Genomic DNA, 20,335 nt, shown 5'->3' on the forward strand with positions numbered 1-20,335 from the left:
AAAAGCTGTCAGGTCCAGGGAAACGAAAGGAAGACAGTCACAATTATTATGGGGTCATTTAAAGACTTTGCAGGCTTCGTGACGAATCACATTTCCACTAAAGATGGCATGTGATTGACACAGAAAAATCCGAAAGAATTTGAATGAGGTCCTCTTCCGTAAATAATATTTTACACTAACACACCCTTCCCCTTGCTTTCTTTACGAGTGCAGGCAAACAATGTTTTAAAATGTTTATTATTTGTCCAGTACAATTTGGTTTGTATCAGAGGTATATGGAAAATTAAACATATTTCATTAGTAGCAAATGAATATCCTTTTTTAAATCTGTATTTATACAACACAGTGTCTTTACAAATACAGACCAGAAGACAGAAAAGAAAGGATTTTATTAGCAGTATTACTGTTTTTTTTAACGAAACATGAAAATACAGCTACACATATGATCTCTTTAACAGTATCTGTTTGACATTTGGAAATGCATTCAGCAGCAGTAGCATTGTCACCACTCTCTTCTGTCACCCAGTTTAGATTTAAGCCTTACTGACATTTATCTGACAAAACATAACATGGCTTTTTTTGGTATTCTAAGCAATATCGAGACACACTGTACGAGAGCAGCCACTACTACCTCTGCTTTCCAGGGTGCACAACGCCAGAATGTTATTTTGGGGACAGATTTTGAATAGAAATTGAATAGAAAAATAGAAATGAATCTGAAGTTTATACTGCAGATAACTCAACAGTGCATGCTGTAATGTGCTGATATTGTTACTTAATTAAACAAGTAAGGGAGAGGAAACTGCCATGCTAACATATGCTTTAAACTAACAATTAAGCTAAATAAATAAATTGTTAATGTACAGTAACTACATAGTAGTTGGAAATTATATGTATCAAAAGCCTCCCTCTGATTCCTTGACTTAGGTATGTGTCTGTTGTTATTAGCTGGGAATGTAGTTTGCCTTTTAACGGAAAAATGATTCGGCTAATTTAATCCCATTTAGCTATTCCAATGGTGTCATTTTTTTCTTGAATATGTCAATATGCTCATCTACAATTACAGACTCAGTTCCTTTAAAAGTCCTTCCAATAGACTCTTTTAATGTGAACTTGCAACTAATGACATCTTTCCAGTGGCTGTGAGCAATTTCAAATGTTGTTATTTAATACAAACTGCCACAAAAAGTTGAAACTGGAGACTTTAAAAATGAAATTCAGGTGCAAAAAAGAATTGATTAGTTCAAGCCTGTCAAGCTTTCCATTGTTGCAATGCTGCTGTTTAAAGTTATGACAGCAAAAGACAAAAAATCACACGTGATCTTAATTCTGAAGGACTGGGTCGTTCACTGCACGGAAATATAAAAGTATGCTTCTCATAGCTAGCTTACAAATGTGGCTTCAGCTTCTGATTACTTGACATGTGTGGAAGATATGTTCAGATTAGCAGCAGTTTGTGTACAAAGCTACTCAGAACCAATTAAAAAGACCTTTGTTACAATAAAAAAAACACAATACGTGTTATTTGTTCTTACATAAACCTTTAAATGTTTGCTTACTATAGAAACAACCTTTGACCATGCACTTTGATTAGTACTATGAATTGTTGTTCTGACTTTCAAACACCCTGCTTTACTTTTCCATGAAAAAGAGAAAAAGAAGAACAGAAATTTGGCAAATGTAGCAGTAGCCAACATAAGTTTGGCTGGAGTTGATAAGCATCAAATTCCCCATTTGCAGGAAGGAGGTGCTACCATTAGAACTCTAAATTCTCATATAGTGCAATCTTGGCTAAGTGCAATGCTGAAAAGATATGAATACGTAAACCCACAAAAATATGTTTATTTTGTTATATTCTGCAGATATGCACTGTTGCTCATCCTGTAGAGCATGCACACCACTTCAGTATAGAAAACCAAAGCTTGACAGGCCTGCTGACATACCTAGTTACCGTTATGACTGGACAATTTATGAAAGGAGTTTATTCAGAGGTCATTTTATATAAATTTATAATAATCATATCTTTAAAGTGTACCAGATGGTGTCAAATCTAGCAAATAAACAACATCCATACAGTAAAAATCACATTGTTTATAAGGATGTGGCATTTTCAGCACAACATGTGACATTACAGGCTGGTACCAACAAACAGTATGAGATAACACAAATTTCATGAGTGTGTACCAGGATCATAGGAGTTTCCTTTGTGCTTTTATTGATGCCTACACAAATGGAAAAATAACAAAAAACAAAGAAGGCCACATTAATTTTTTGTCAGTTTCTGCAAAAAATGTGCTTAAAAATGATGCACATTCAGGGCTATGACTTCTTCAAAGGGGACAGAGGCATTTAGAATTCCTTTTTAACTTTTTTTAACCACACAGAAACAATGACTATTTTCTCATGGCTCTTTTTCTATCTGCTGTTTGTTTGCATTTAGAGGCTTGACATTCTTTCTGCTACATATCTCAATTTTACTGAATTATTCATGCCTTACAAGAATGTAAGAAGCAGTACAATATACCTTCAGTTTGGGTGGCAAAAAGAGTCTAGCTTTCTGCTTTCCATATCTTAATAATGGAGGATTTAAATATACAAAATGCAAATATTGTAGCAAAAAGACATCCATGAAATTCAGGGCATAAGTTTATTAAATTTGGAATGTGCTGTACTGTTGCTGCTTTGAATACAGATCCTGTCCATGAAGCCGGGCCACGTTCACACTGCAAGCTTTAGCGCTCAATTCAGATTTAATGCTCATATCTGACGTTGTGTTGTTGTTGTGTTCGTTGCTTGCGTGCCCGCTCACAAAACTACTTAAATAGCCAGTTTAAATAGTAAATACATTTCTAATTCCACGGCGAACTGCTCGCCATCCTAAACTGACCCACATTTGAAAAAGAACAAAAACAAAAATGTTGCATGCAGCATGCTGTAAAGAATTAAACACATGGGCCACTGAGGCCATAGTGTTTCTTTTATAAGCTGATGTACAGTGGAAGCCAAATAGTTCATAAGGATGACAACAAGGATGAGGAAAAAGAGAGCCAGCTTCTTAACACTATCCCCGCCAATGATGAAATATTCCAGCAATGTTTTCATATCATAAAAAATTCTAATTCTTACTTTTCCTTTTGGATTTCACTTTCTTTTAGCCTCATCTGCTCCCTGAAAAAGCACATAGAGTTGGGTTTTATCACCTGCCAACAAGGCTGGGTTGTTAAGAGTGATATAAAAGCTGCGTGTTTACCGACATGACTGTTTCGATTGAGTTTGCATTGCAAAAACTCTTCTGGCTGGTCATGATTTTAAATTTTTTTTGAAGAGTCATTAAATTGTTAGAACAAATATGTCTTGTCTTCACATATACATTCTTTCTACTTTTTCTACCAGCTCGCTCTACTATCTAATGCTACAGCCAGAAAGTTTTGGCAGCTCACCTAGAAGCTGTTTGCCAACAACAACAAAAATTGAAGAACGCCTTACTAACTACCAGGCACTGGACTGTTAAAACGTGCGTGACACAGCGGGGTGCTACTGCAAAAGCTGGAGAAACACGCAAAGCCAAACACCACTACAGCCAGTCAAAGAATAGTCTAACATTTACCAGAGAATTTTGGTCTAAATCAGAAATTAAAAAGTTGGTATTTCAACTGATTGCTGATTTGGACACTTTTGCCTGCAGTCTGAATGTAGCCAAAAGAATTTTGATATGAAATTTTAATTTGACAATATCAAAGCCTCAACTTTAATGCAAGATATCAAACTTTCTAATAAAGGTACAGCAAGATGTAAGATATCTTTAAAATATTACTGGATGTTTAATTATTTATTACTAAAGAAGCCAAACTCTTGCTTGTCACCCTCGTTCCCTTTTTCTTTTGAAGTGACCTTCCTGTTAACGTAAGTGTTGAACACTGTCATATATATAACCAAGTAAGACAGAATGGAAGAAAATGTAAATCTTTGGAGATTATACCTGTTGAAGTAAAATGTGTGTACAGTGTGATTTGGCTTTGATTTGGGAGCTAGGTTTACCTCACTAGAAGCAAAAGTCCTTATATGCAATTTCTCCTCCATCTGAACCTTTGGCAGATGAACACAGTACCAGTCTATTTGCTGTAATTGAGGACTAGCCAAAATTAGGTTCACCATTTAAAGTGCATCATTTAACACAATAATTCTACATAGATTCTATTTTTATATTGCATTTACCATAATTTATTCATTTAATTGATTATGCTGTTGATATTTTATGAATTTCTTTCTACACAGTTCACAAGTATCAATCTAAGGAAGTTACAGTATGTCCTCTTGATTTCTATGATTGTTTTACTTTACACCATTTTATTTTGTACATAAATTTGTGATTATGTAATAAATATGTGCTAGAATGTGTAGACCCACTAGAAGCTTTTTCCGCCTGCAGTACATAATCACCCAAATCCTGCTTTTTGAGCTGACATCCCTGCCACAGTCTAATTCTACATGCAGAGAACAACAGTATTTGCCTTCTTCAGTGCTTGTGAACAACGTCTTAATGTTAGTGAGAGTGGCTGTCCAACAGAGACTCGAGAAAATGGCAGGATATGCCAGCATATCATGTTATAGGCAGTTAAATATCGAGGTCACTGGTCAATATGACATCCTTTTTTATGGAATCAAGATCAAGCATTCTGGCCTACTCAGATAAAACCCCAGTGAAAATCATTCAAAGGGTCACACTAACTTTGAAGCCATTTTTACAGGATTTCAGATTCCAGGATTGAATGTCCTACATGACTAAATTTTGAAAGATTTTTGGTATGACTAAGACTAATACGAGAGTACTGCAGCAACACTTTTTTTTATTATCTATTTCTTTTCTTTTTTATATAAAGGTCTTGGCATATTTGTGTAGACTTATAACACTGAGCCAAGAGCCAGTGGCCATAAATGACCACAAGCGCTAACAGCCAAAAATAAGATCTCTATAATAGCATTTTGCAAGTGGTGCAGCACACACGCTAACCTTTAATAGGACTCATTCCTTCCAGTGTCTTTTATTACCATATTTCAGAAGTCCATGTGCAAAGAAAACAACTTCAGCCTTAACAGGGCAAGATTGTACCATTGAACAGTCCTGGATATTGGCCAGAAAGGAAACGGCATGGGGCACACATTATCTTCTATGTTCTCTCTCTGCTGGAAGGAGAAGGGCCACGCAGTTCTTTAAAAGTAAGTCCTTCTCACTCCTCACTCTCCTCTTCATCCCCCTTAGTGCCTTTACTCCAACGCTGGAAGCAATGAACAGTTGAAGCCAGGAAGAAACTGGTCATAATGGCCACCACAGACACTGAGATGCCAGAGAAAATGATGATAAGAAGGTCTGTTAGAGTCAGGGTGGCCTGGCACTCACGGAAGCTGTCCTTTGAGAGCTGGGTAAGGGATACACGTCTGCCATCCATAGGGAGGGAGCACTCCAAACCTTTGACCCCTACATAGAGAGAGTAAATGCGATTATACAAATGAACAAGACACATTGAACCTCACATTCATTCATTTCTATACAAATTCATTCTATGGCAGTACTTACATTACAGTTTACATCATATACAAAAACTAGCACATAGTCCAGGTACTGTAGGTCTTAATACAGTTCACTATATGCACTGCACAAACACAAGAACTCTAATTTAACTCCCCACTGGTTTAAAATTAAAGGTGATGTGCATTTGATCTACTGCTCATGCAGCCTACACCTGCTCAGAACTAAAGACTATCAAAGAAAAGTGGAGAGCATAGTTTGAGCTGTCCTGTTTGTATGAAGCCCTTTAATTCTGATAGTGGAATATATCAGTTCAACAGGGTAACGCGGTTTCTTCCTAAGTGTGGGAGCTGATTTAATAACTGTAAGGTCGATCAGAAGTCTTCACTTATGAGTTGAAGTTGCACTGTGTATACAGTACACCCACCCACACCATGACTGTAGGTTCACTCTTGGAATACAGCTGAAATACTGTGAAGCAAAGTGATACAGTATATGCATTAGTGAGACATGGTTGATTTTATCTAGTGTGCTGTAGTGCTGTGAAAGCAGCCCATTTTCATGATCAATGCATTAGTTTCAAATGGTTTGGTGAATGAAAATAATTTTAAAAATAATTTAATTTGCTAGCTGCACGAGGTAGATCTCTCTTAGAATGCACACGCTGTTGAATAATGACCTCTGTTGCACTTCAAAAATCCACTGATGTACAGCATTAGCAAAGGGTACTGTCTCAGACAGGGGCACCTTGACCAAACTCATCTCAAGATGAAGCCGTGATAAATCAGTGAGTGCTGCTCTCTGTGCCTTTGTCACTTTAACGTGGTTTATTGTTCAGACATTGTTTAAATGGAAAAGGACAGTGACTGTGGCTTATTGGATTTCAAGGATACAAGCCCTTTATCAGAGTCTTCTTTTCCTCTCGTGATTACAAATGACATCAGCACTGGATCATTCGGATCAGTTTTAACACACATGTGTTGATTACAGGCCACTGATACTATCACTAAAGACGGAAGGTGTTCATGCTGACAGAGTCAGGTATTCAAGTTATTTTAATGAGAACTTGATTAACATTTGACATTAACTTGATACAAGTTCTAATTAGGTGCTAGAAATGTTCTTTCTTTTTGTATTTCTTGACCTTCATACTGCAAATGTTATACATCAACAAATTTAATGTAACTAAATACTGGCAATGTGCACAGGTGGGAAAAGTAACGTATTACAAATATTTTGTTCTGTTCTGTGCTCTACTTAAGTTTTTATTTTTATTTTTTGACAACTTGTTACTTTTATTCCCCACATTTTAGTACAAATATCTACTCTACTTAAATTTTCATAAAAAAGGCCCAATACTTTTGGCGTAAGCCATTTGAGGGGAGTTATTGTTTCCTGTACCTCCACAAGGTAAATGGAGGGAACAATAATATATAAAATCTATCCTACTGGTGTACTCATCAGCTGTGTTTGTTGCACATAATAAGCATCAGTAAAATAGGTAAAAACATATAATTTAGACATCATTAATAGCGGTACTCAAGAATTACAGTGGGCTGGAATGATCCAGAAAAATCAGGAACGGCATTTTTGGTGCAATTATTATGATTCAGACTCCACTTAAGTCTTATGGTTGCCTCACCCACTGAATCCACTTTTCATATCCCTCTTTAGGTATGGAGGCAAAGTCACTAAGTCTACAATTTGGTAACAGCAAACAGAGACTTTTACTATCTACCTAATCTACTTAATGAAGACTGTATGTACTTTTCCCACCTCTGACAATGTATTGTGTGAAGAACTAGACATATGGATGCAAGTGTTAGTTTATAGGTGGGTAGAGATAAATCTTTAGAATGTGGGTGGCTACTTTCTACTGATACTGTGCATGCAAATGCACACACTTGGCAGTACATCAATTCTGGATCTTTGCTCAACAGTCAGCACAACATGGAGCATAGTGAAGATTTTCAGTACTGCCCGAGAGTGTGTTTGTTCAATTAAATACCTTAATTCTGCACCAAAATGACATTTTTTATGTGGTGTTTAATTTATTACATTTAAATTGTGGTAAAGTATTAGAGGAATGTTAATAATACAACTAAAACATCTGTGATGATCAATTAAATAATTGTTAAATGTATACAACTTTGTTGTAACCCAAAATTACAAGACAGGAAAAAAGTTATGTTTCATACATATTAAATACACTATTTTGATTCAATGTTATTTTAAAATAGCAACTGTCACAGTAATTGGGTTTTTCATAAGGTTCTGTCCACATCTCCATCTCCGGAAAGGGTCTTTGTCACTAAACCTTTTAACAACAAAGTACGAAATCTAAATGTCAATAATCATGCACATATTTTGATCTAGTTTCATTTCCTCTGTTTTCATCCATCTTTTTCCAAGCACCTTCTTCACTTGTGCTAGACCGCAATAGGTCAGACAAAACATTAAAAAACACATTTCTTACAGACATCATGATTAATGTATTCCAGTGTAACTGTATAAACAATTTATGAATGCATTATAGCCTGGAAAACAATGAGGTTTGGTGGTTCTGCCCTTTTTAGACTTACATAAAAATGCCACATCCAAGTCATCATGTTTGGGAGTGATTCTGACAGTAAATATTAATGTATTATACCTGTTATAACCATTTTTCAAGAACCACGGCATTTATGTATTTCAATTTCATCACAAAATCCCAGCATCAAGAGGTTTCAATAAGCCAATACCATCAGTCCTTATGTAGCTCAAGCGGAGCATATTGGTTCCTGGCATCATTAAGTCCACGACATGTCGGCCATATGCTCTGGGAATCAGAGATCAAAACAAATTCATATTTCACTGCCTGTGAGAATACTGCTCATTCAAGTTGTCTGCGTGACATGCATGTGCTGAAGAGGCAAAGTTGGCCTTATAAAGGTCGCAATGTATTTAGAGATGTTTAATCTCCTTTCGTGACAAGTATGAGCTGAAACGTTTTGTTGGCTTTTAATGCTTTCAAAATCCACTATTCTAAGCATTGCATTGCGTAACCAGCCACATGGCTCACACTTTGAAATTTGCAAAGTGCAGTTTAAATCAGCTGGGCTTCTTTCTTTTTCTGTTTTTTTTTTTTATTGTTATTTTTTTCCAACATTTCTATTTTCTCTGACAGTACTCAAAACTACTGCTTGGACCTACTTTATAGACATTAAGAGTGTGATTTCCTCCTCTAATATACAGGTTTATGAAATTAATTGTTTTTGTATAAAGAAGCATCTTGTTTTCTGTTTTATCTAATATGCACCATCGATGTATATTCCAAAAAATAGACATGGGTAGAATGCAAATTAATTTGCATTAACTGGTTAACAGCAGTCATGCTGAATGAAAAGTCACCTCTAGCATAATTATCACATACAAAGACTGCTTGTCTTGTCCATTTGCTCATAAAACAAACGATTTACATTCATATTCACAATGTGCTTTCTGCATTGCAAATAACCAGTCACCTTAGAGACTTCGCCTTTGCCTTTTGAGATATTTCTGTCTGGTCTTGCCTCTTTCAGATGCTTGATTAATGACATCTGAGACTAAAATTATCCTGGTGAACACATGGCCCCTGCAGGAGTAGCAGCATTATCACATTTATCAAAATGGATTTAGAAAACAGATCAGTGGTAGAAAGAGACAGCAAACTTATCTTCTTCCTGGTAGTACTACTTTTTACTATTTTACTGTGAGCTAACATTAAAACCAAAAAACATTATCCCAGCTTGTTCTCCCATGGGATAAAATTACAGCCAAAATCTCACCAATGCTACAGCCAACTGACTGCAGTTAAATCCATTATAATCCATTATTTTGAAATTACGTGCAAACAAATCTTCTCTTATAAAACAATAACAGACTCTAGACTTGTATGAATGGAAATAGCCTCTTAATTATGAAAAGTCAAGCCAGTGCAGAAGAACCTTAAACCTGCACTCCTTATAATGGCCACAAACTCCAATGATACACAAATGTAAAACAAATGATTCTTCACCAAAGTGAAGAGTTTATGGTTTCACTCTGAGATTTCAAATCTTATTAAACAGCGCAAAATCATGATTTTGTTAAAAATGATCCAAAGTGTCAAACATTGTAACTAAACAGGGTCAGCTTCAGGGTGTAGCCACCCAGTACTGTATGAGCATATCATCACTACAGCCTTTATGATAAAGAATTTGAATGTATTCCATCACATTCCTCCTATTCTGCAGTAATTCAGAGGCTTAGTAAATATCACTATAAATATAAGTTAGATGAGCCTGATAAAATCTATGAATATCCTTTTAGTAATTATTTGAGTTTGATAAGTTGAAATAAATGTCTAAAATGTTAACGTATGTGTTTGTGTTAAATTAAGGTATTTATTTACATTTATCTCAGACAAAAAATTCAGTATGTGGTTCACAGCATAACTTCTTTGCATGTACTTAATATTTTTGTTTAAAATTGAATCAAAACATTTGAGAAATAGGTATCTATACTCATCAGTATCTTGTACTAAAATCATTAATTATTCAAATCAATATTATTTATTGTTAGCAACTACAACTAAAAAGTGTAAGTAAAACACAATAACGTAGAGTAATTGAGTACCATGAGTTGGCAGTTCGTCTTGTGATCGGAAGGTTCGCCTACTGCCTACTGGTGGTGGTCAGAAGGCCCGGTGGCACCAGTGTCCGCCAGCCTCGCCTCTGTCAGTGCACCCCAGGGCAGTTGTGGCTACAATGTAGCTTGCCATCACCAATGAGTGGTTGAATGAATGCAGTGTAAAGTCCTTAGGGACTAAGTAAAGTGCTATACAAATACAGCCCATTTACCATATTTAATATGAAGTACAATTTTGATTACGTTCAGTTTACAATATTAAGTTGATGGAACAAAATTTTGGATTAACTGACCATCTATATTTCAGTTACATTGACCAAGTACATCAATGTTATTTACTCATTTTTTTCATGTTTGTTTAACAACTACAATTATTCATTTCAAGTTAATACGTTTAAGATTTAGTTATTTAATTGATCGAGTATATTGAACAGATTTGACTGGTTTCCAATCTACTCAATATTTTTAAGTGTAAAAGTGTTGCCTCAAAAATTTTAAGTAAATGTCAGTTTTAGTTCTTAGAGTGTGGGTACAGCTCAGAGCAACACAAGTCTTGTATTTGTCTCACCTGTAATTAAAACACATTTAATGCATTTATCACATTTATGAATTGAACTGAAATAAATGAATACATTTTCATCTAATATAATACTCATTGCTTCAGTAGTTATTTCTCACAGTTATTTAGTAGTATCTATTATTTAAACAACTCTGCTTTTGTCACATAAGCATTGTTATAGCTGGAGTAATACAGGGAGCTGGGAACAAGCTTTGTGACAGCAGTTATCCAGGACATCCAATGTTAGGCTCAGTGAAGCCAGGAAACCCCAAGAGAGCCAGACTAACTTAAACTCACTTCTGGGAAGAGGCTCAAAGGATGAGGCTCTCTTTTGACTTTTCTATTTATACAACTAGTTTAAAGTAAAAAAAAAAAAAAGTAAGCGCAATGCAAATACAGTTAACAGATACCAACTGCATAAGTGAGCGAGAGACAGAGAGACAGAGAGAAAAAGCTTTGTTTCCTTTGCTTATACCTGTAATTGAATTTGGTACCTGTCTTGTCCAGTGTAAATATGTTTAACAATGAGGTATCTGGAAATACAGACTGCAGTCCCTGTGTTTTGTTGCCCGGGGATAACACAAAGATGCACATTATCAACCTAGATTGAGCATATGCTCTTAAATGTTTAAAGCCCAATTCTTTGTGAATCCAGCAAAACATTTAATAAAGATATGATTTCTAGTAACTGTAACTTCACACTTACTCTGGCAGAAAAATAAGATGGTGTTTTAAAGTACACAGAGTATCTAGGTCCATGCAGTGAGTCAATGACAGCTTGTTAAGTGAGTAAGCTGACGGGGTACAATTTTCAGAGTTCAAAAACACGTGTAAGGAGCAGGCTACTGTGCACTGACACAAATCAGATCCTTACACTATCAGGTATGTCGGCCCACACAGCTATGTTACATTCCTGGCACGGACAGTTGATGGATTATGTTTAAGATTATAGCCAGTCAACAGGACGGGCTATCTGCTGTCTCAGTCGTGATTGATCTACCTAGCTGTGGCAGAATGATATCAGAGGCTTGTTTCTCTTCCCTCCCTCAACACCACAGTCTTTGTCCAGATTGATCTCTGCACCAAAGGCTAAAAGCAAAATTACCCCATCAGTACATCTGCACACGTATAGTAGTTAGCTTTCATTTGGCCATACCATACTGGTGTCGAGGTACTCTCTATGAATACTCCAGCTGCGACAACGATTAACAAAACTGTCCCCTCCCTGCTGTATTAAACGGGATGAATGTGCCATTCAAGTCCAATATTCAGCGGATGTAAATAGAACAAGGCAGGCATAATTGCAGAGCGACTGAAAAATGATTCAGTTCTAATCCTCCAAAGAATTTGAAGGAAATCTGGGAGAAAATGGTGAGATGTATGCAAGAAAAGGGCAGCAGCAGGGACTGGAGTGTGGAATGTGTGAAGTGAATGCACAGCTGCACAAAATGACGAGCACGTATGTGACAGTGGGGTGAGGGTGACTCGTTCAGAAGGGGATTCCTTCTGCATGTAGACTCAGAGACATCGTTGTACTATGGGAATGTTTAAAACATCTCATCTCAAAAACAATTGAAATTGCTTATTCCCAAACACCGGAGGTGACTGTTTAAAAGCAAATGCTAGCAGATATATTTCCACTATGTCCTTGGACTGACAATGCAATGTGTCTATTGTCATAATTCATCCCGATAAAACAGTTAAATATGCAAGTCATGTATGTCATTTATGCCTCGCAGTTGGCCACATAGATGAACAAAAAAAAAATCTATCATGCACGATGTTACACACTCGCAGCGAGATAATGCTTTTGGCTTTTCACCTTTTATTTCTGACACTGGCAGATTATCCCTTTCTGCTTCTGTATGAGCTCTGTCTGATGCTATCCCACTTTGTAATCCTGTCCACCTTTCACACTCAGCTTTCCCTTCCCAGTACTCTCTCCTTCACATCCCAACTTTAAATAAACATTAAATTAGGCCAAGATAAATCAAGCTGTCCGTCTGTGTTAATGGAACAGATATTTTCTCTCCACGGTAAAGATAGCAAACGATCATGCTGGGTAGTATGGCAACATGCAAGTGTGAGCCAGTGGCATCATATTTTCAGACTGTGCTTTGGAGTGCGGAAACAGGTCTCAAAGGAGATACTTGATACGTTGTCAAGGAATATTCTGATTTTGACCCTGTCACATGAACTGCTAGTTTGTCGTGAAAGTGTTTAGGTCACGACTAGTGTTGATAGCAACTGCATGACGAGGCTCAGATCCAGTCTACCATCGCCCATGAGAGTTGGCCTGTCTTGCCCTGTAGGCAGCTCTAGCTCCAATTACCCTGGCCAATGTGCTGTAGAACTGTGTCACTGTGAATTATACATGGCCTTTGTTCATCCTTAACCCAAGAGCACTGGAGACAGCAGTGGATCATGTTTACACTCATCCTTCCACTGAAACATTCATGAACTTCACTGTTGGCTAAAAACTAGACATTTAAATGGTGCTAATTCTTTTTTTTTTTTAATGGAAAAGTTTATATATATGACTAATCAGCTGACTGCTCAACAGGACAGTTGATGGTTTTTGTATAAAGAAATGGTAAGTCTGGTTTAACTAATTTAAAAAAAAAAATCAATAATAATTTTTATCAATGTTGCACATCAACTTTTTTTTTCTATCCAAAAAGTCCTGAATTGATGCACCTTCCAAGCACTCATCATGCTGGCCTGCAGTAATCACTGTTATGCAAACACGAAATTGCGCTGTACTGTGAACTCGAAATCACAGGGGAAATCAAGAGGTGAAAAATGAAATGGGAATCCAGTTTACAGCATGGGCTCTTCAGCTGCTACATTATGCAGGTCTTAACCAAGGAAGTCATTGATACCTAGGGAAAACATAAAATAGCACTACAATTTTTCTTTATTTACAAGTTTGAAATTAGTTTGAGCTAGAGCGACAGACAGAAAGAGAGATACTTTATTAGTGCTCTATATTAATTCCGGAGAAGGATTTCTGATTTAAAATTTAGTGAAAGGCTTTTTCCTGCAGCAGTCTAGCTTCTGTGGTCTTTGTTGAATTGCTAAGAAAACAAAAACACATTCTTCAGTGTTTCTAGGTCCTCTGTTTATTGGAACAAAACCAAGGGAGCTACACTGATTTTCAGCTGGACTTTCTTTTTCACCTTCGTGTTTCATGCCTTGTTTCCCCTGCTCTCTCAACATCATTTTGTGGCTTATCATCTGCGTAGCTGGAGCAGACTATGACTTGGTACTCGGATGGTACTTTCATCACGGCTCCCGTTATCACATGGCACTAGTACACTTCCAGTAGCAGCTGCGTTTTTTTATGTCGTCATGCAAATGATGTTATCACAAGCTATTTGCATAGAGTTGCACATAATTGTTTGCTTGTTTTTCTATTCTACCCTTTTTGCAGTAACACCACTCAGTTTCAGTCTGAAGCCACATGACAGTGAATATTAAAATGAGTATGTAGTGTTTAATTGGGATACCACTGGAGTAGCCTTAGCCCTTCTGTTTTTAATATTATTGAGCTCTTGCTGGTAAGAGAGACAACATTCTCAAATTTAAAAACTATTTTTTGTAGCTATTTACCTGATTTGCTGCTTGATAAAAAAAAGACACGAGGATGCAACACCCACAAGTGTGAAAAGAGCGCACTAATGGAGAATTTAAATTCTACTTTCTGTCTTTGTAACTGATTTTCTCTGAGATGAGTGAGACATTAAGTGGCAACGCCAACACTGATGATGGTTGTTAGAGTTGATACATATTGAAACGCTTACCAAGTCAAGCTCATTCACTAATGAGTGTCCATCTGTTTATTGTGTAACCACTTCCAATACAGCATTTCAGAGACTAGGTCATTGCATTTTTCCATGATCGAGGGCTCAGCCATTACATTAATTAGGTCTGGCAGTTTGATTCCTGCATGTGTGAACCGTGTTTGTAAGTCCAATTCACTATAACCACAAATTCTCCTGCAATATGTTCTTAACTTCTTTATATTTGTATGAGAAAACTTAGTTATGTAAAATAAACTTCTGCTCACTTCAAAAAACACATTCAAGGTGTTAGTGACATACATGAACATAACAACACATATAATCCACAGACAGTATTTTGGTAGCTGTGTAGTTCTATCATGCGATACACAAAGCTGCTTCTATATACTAAACACAGAATAAGACAGCAACTTGTTTGGAAAGATATTTTCAGTTCAGTTACTTGTCCTGTGTGACTGGTACTAATTTGCATTGTTTTCCAATAGACTATAATAAAGTATAATTAGTATACCTTTCACCAAGATATTATTTATCTTGGTCTTATTAACACTAGAAAGTAAATTCCAGACATATTTTGTCTAAAGGAAATGATAAAATATTACAAAAGACTGAGCATAGACTAGTTTAAAGTCTTTACTATTAGGTTTGACTGTGCATTTTGTCCAAGCTGCTGGGGCCAGAAAACAAACACTTTCTGATGGGAATGTAAAAGCTGCTGATGAGGTGAGATAAGCATTACGAACTGAATTTGAGAGTGTGTTTTGGGGCCAGTTGGCAGTCATGACAGCAGCTTGGCCAGGCCTTTGGCTTTTTCTTTGTTGTTGATGTCTGTCTGGCCAGCTTTTGCCTTGGTCCAGACCTCTGAATCAGTCCAATCGACTGTGTTGACTGATTCATCTGGCATCGTGACATACAAACAAACAATGTTTTTTATTGAAAAAGCAAAGAGTGCCATGGGATCTCTAACGATTAACCATTAGCCCCTTAAAAAAAGCATTAAGTTCAGGTGGAGACATTGGTCTCTAGTGATTGATAAGGGAAATTCAAATCACCTTGTCCCACAGAAATTGGTTAGAATGGAGGTAATGTCGACTGGCGATGGAAATAAAGTGTGATGTGTGATATTAGGTAAGGCCAGCGCTGCTAATGCAATTCATTATCCCCGGGAGTTGACAACACATAGAGCCTGTGATTAATGCATTTGCAAACTCCTGCTTGGGGGAATTGGGTAATCTTGCCAGTTTATCAACTTTGCTTCCTCACAGGCCTAAACTTGCAAATTTGGGGCAAATGAAAAAAGAACACAGAAGCAGAATCAATAGCTTGGTACACCATGGCCTAAATGTATATTAGAAGTTTGCTTTTGTGAGGTGTCAGCAGTTTGTAACAGCCAGCCACTTTGGGAGGGAGCTGAATTAGAGTGTTACCCAGTCAGTTCACAATTTTAGAGAGGGTTATTTCACACATAAGGCATAAGGGCAGGCTGGCATTGATTAGGACTACATCTTTTAATAATTAACCATGGATTTCATTACAGAATAGGAATTCTGGAAAGGATATCCACTATCTGAATATCCTGTCTGCACAAGAGGGCAAGGTAGAACATCAGCTGGCAGGGTGAGGGGGGTTGGGTGTTACGCGACTGTCTGACAAAATATTAATGTCAAACCCAAATCATTATCTTTTCTTAAACCATATGAGTATTTTGGGGCTTTAACCAGAACAAACAGCAATTGAAAAATAATCTAGTTGTCAAAAATATAATGAAATGAAATAAACTGAACAATAACTAAGCTACATCTAAAAACAAGGTATACACGCAGGAAACACAATTGAGTTTCTTTTAAAACAAACTATCTAAGGTCATACTTCCTTAAAAAAGGTTCCAGCTTTGGAAATTTGAAAACACTCATGTGGATGTGCGCATGTTTTTTTCTGCAAACACTCATATCTTCTTTCTCCCGGTTAACCTATTCAAGAGACGAGAGCAAGTTTACAACCCCCATCTTGAACCACACTGTTATTCAGGCTTTTGATAAAACATGTTTCTTTGTTTATGCAGGGCAACATTTTACACCCTAACAGTAACTGTACACCTTCATTTTTAAACCCAATAAACTGTTCATGAACATTTTGTGGCGTATTCACAGGTTTGGTTGCTGTTTTGTTTTTAAATACACCCACTGTGAGCCACATTCAAACAAAGTTCTCAGAAGATGTACAGCACAGTTTAAAGTTCATGTACTGTCAGATTTGTTTATTTTAGCTTTTTGATCGAGTGCAGTAGTCTTCTCTTTTGAGAAACCTTCTGTCTCTTATGTGAGAATGTTGATTGCGATTAAGATATTTTATATAGCCTGATAAACAGAATGCCAAACAATGGTAATGTGTTCTGTTTTATCTGGGACATACCATGCAACTCCCTTTAGAATACATTAGCTCTGCTTTCATGATGTAAGAAGATCTTACCCTGCGTATAATACTTCTGAAAGGACATGGTGACCCCCTTTGTCTTGTTTTATTCCTCAGATAAGCATGCACACATGGAGATTGCCTTGTAAAGCCTCCAAAACTTCAGTCCTGTTATCTAACTCAATGCTGCAGGCTAAATCACAGTGGTAGACAGCGTGTGTATATTATGAGCCTTAAAATTCACATGGATAGAGCAATCAGCACAGGAACAGGAGGAAGAGTCTGATTTTCAGTGGCATAGAAAAAGGTTACATGGCTGAAATATTGTCAACTAAATAGCAAATATTATGCGAGAATTATATATATTATCTTAAATATTATATAGCCAATATAAATATAAGCCACAAATGAATGCTGATGATTACACGGGATATAGGTCAGGCTTATCTACATATTCAAATGTGAAACCATTAGAAAAGCAAGTTAGATTCTTAATGTGAGTTGCTTAATTTCTCTTTACAAATCAGACAATATTACATTTCAAGTTGCTTTCTATAACAATTGATTAACTTTATACACACACTATCCTCGCAGTTTTCACTTTCAAATGAGTGCTATTGTTTCGTATTACACACTTGGTCTCACACATTATAGGCTGTGGGGGTGGAGGGAAAAAAAGACACAAAATTAGAACAAGGGAGAGGGAGGGGGGTTTCCTCTCCTACAGGGAAAACATAAATAGACCAGAGAAGTGTTGTGGTAATGGATTTTCCATAATACTGTTGAATGTTGTAAAGAGATATGGTTTATTTGGGTCAAACACATGAAGAGAAAATGGCTCTTTTTGTTACTTACCATTTGGAAGCTTATTACTGTTCTCCGTTAGCCATGCAAACAGGTTGGCAAAGTTGCAATTGCACACCCAGGGGTTGCCCTCAAGCCTCACTACCCGCAGGGAGGGCAACTGACTCAATGCCCCCACCTTTAGGGTAGACAGCGCATTACGCTCCAGTTCAAGTTCTCTCAGAGAGGTGAGGCCCAGGAAAGCATCCTCACTCACCTTGCTCAGATATGGGTTGTTTCCCAGTCGTAGTTTGATCAAACTCCGAGACTCCCCAAATGTCCCCTTAGGGATTTCAGTCAAATTGTTGCTGCCAAGGTCCAGGAAGACCAGCCTGGAAGAGGTGCTGAGAGTCCCTTGTTCTATGTGGGAAAGGGAGTTGTTCCGGAGGTCCAGATAGACCAAGTCACTGTATAGAACCAGAAAGTCAGAGGGGATACGGTTTATCCAGTTGTCGGCCAGCAAAAGCCTCCGCACATCCAAGGGGATCTCATCGGGTAAACTGGTTAGCCCACGGCCACTGCAGTCCACAGTGTGAGGATCTGGGCACAAGCAGGTTGCTGGGCAGTTCTCCCCCCGGGTCCATAAGACAGAGGACAGTAAGATGAGGATAAGCTGAAGCCAGCAGACACATGGCAACATGGTCAAGGGGGGGAAATGAGTTAGGGGAGAAAGAGGCTTGGGGTTAGGACAAATAGGAGAGGGTGGTTTGGGGTTAGGAACAAGAGGATGAGGGTCAGAGGGCAGGAGATCAGGACAAGGGAGGGAAAGGGGTGACTGAAGGGGGTGAAGGGGATCAATCCTCCTGGAGAAACATCCTTTTGTTATGGAGATGAATTTCTGGAAGGGCTCAGGAATTGGGAGATGGCAGAGCAGCGTTGAAAGCTGCTTTCCAAGGGATCATGTAGCGAGCTGCCTGGATAAAATAATAGCCTGCCTGCTTTGAATGAGGAAAGACAGGAGGATAGTAAGCAGTAGGTAGCTTGAAAGCAAGAACGACTGCTTTTAACACCGAGGGGAGGGTAGAATGAGAGTGGTAAATAGACACGAGCGAGCAGGGAATGAAGAGACGTCGGGGGCACAGACAAGGGAGAGGGGGGTTGAGGAGGAGGCTCTGTCCGCCACACTACCCCACAGTTGATCTGGCGGCAGTGACAGACAAAGACAATAAGGTCTCTGACACAAAAGGATATAATACAAAGCTCTGATTCAAGCATGACAAGCAAAGAGTAACATCGTTACATCCCTCCATTGGACCCAGGTCTCTGTATAGGAAAGCCCGTTGGTCTGATGAGAGAAAGAGAGAAGCTCACGGAACATTGCTCAAGTGTTCGTAAGGTTGTCTCCCCTTATTATTCCTTCTCTATCTCCCAGTGCCCTGCAACATGCTGTGTTACGCTGTCAAGCCCTGCATCAAAGCTGTGTGAGAGAGAATCCAAATATCCAGGCAGAAGCCTCGTGAATGTAGATTGCAGTGCTGAGCTGCACACAGCCATGCCAATCCAACGTCTGCCTCTGAATCTACCACAGTTTATCACATGCCCTCTCCCCTCTCATTATTTCCAGGGGGCGTGCCTGAACCACGCTGTCAACACGTGATGTCACTTCCTATAGTGTTAAAAATGATGATTGGTTATATCTAAAAGTATAAAATTTGAAAGATGTGATGCTGTTTATTTTAATTGGCATTTATGTGCCCTTAAAGACATATCCAGGAAAAAATATCTATCATGTTATATACTTTTAGAAATCTATTAATTTTTTTAAATTTAGCAATGAACATGTAGATATATCGATAGACAGACAGATGCATAAATATATAGAAGTGTAAACACATTGGTCTTTATTTATGTATATTTATGTTCCTGTAGTATTTTGTTTCTACAATGAACATGAGCACAGTTTTGATGTAGTGTTAAAATGCCCTTGCAGATCACCTGTCCTCTTGAAAGGAAAGTTTATTAGTTATTTAGCTTTTCAAGTTATACATATTTATAACATCAGTATCTGAGGTGCATTCAAGTCTCAACCCATAACGTAAAGAAGAGGATTAATTCTGAGCGTGTATTGAATTCAACAAATGGGACTTTCTCTAACAGGTAAATGTAATTAGACCACGGTTGTTGCAGGGTCATGGCAAATTAGACCTCTGGAGAATGAGGGTCGCGTGAAATGTCTAAGAAAGTGGCTTTGTCATGCATGAAATGTCAGTGTCTATTTCCAAGATGATAACAGATTCACACACTGGTTCACAAGTTTAACAAAAATTGGCCATGCACACACCTGCCCATAATAACAGGAAGATGACAGTAACATCTAACTCATTTCATCACAGAAGATCTAATAATAACTCTTTGCTCAAACTTTGCATTCACTGAAATGTCTGCAGCGACATCGTGTTGACAGGGGTGAAAGGCTCTCTCATCAAAAAGGGATATTTTTTGCACAGTTAGCATATAAGAGCTGTAAAACTCTAAGAGCTGAGGCAGCGTAAATTGTCTTCTGTAAACACATTTCAGCTTTACATCTCACTGAGAGAATTTAAT

At 37.6% G+C, this 20,335-nt stretch overlaps 1 protein-coding gene across 1 annotated transcript; it reads right to left on the bottom strand.

The window, feature by feature from the left end:
- Positions 1–220: 220 nt before the first annotated feature.
- Positions 221–19,333, bottom strand: lrrc38b (leucine rich repeat containing 38b). The gene is made up of 2 exons (XM_005917860.3): positions 17,804–19,333; positions 221–5,476 (listed from the first exon to the last, which is right to left on the bottom strand). The coding sequence occupies exons 1-2, from the start codon at positions 18,429–18,431 to the stop codon at positions 5,229–5,231; spliced, it is 876 nt and encodes a 291-aa protein (XP_005917922.1). The 5' UTR covers positions 18,432–19,333; the 3' UTR covers positions 221–5,228.
- Between the last annotated feature and the right edge of the window lie 1,002 nt (positions 19,334–20,335).

This window comes from Haplochromis burtoni, unplaced genomic scaffold, assembly GCF_018398535.1.
Source record: "Haplochromis burtoni strain Fernald_Lab_line unplaced genomic scaffold, NCSU_Asbu1 Contig_26, whole genome shotgun sequence".
Classification (NCBI taxonomy): domain Eukaryota; kingdom Metazoa; phylum Chordata; class Actinopteri; order Cichliformes; family Cichlidae; genus Haplochromis; species Haplochromis burtoni.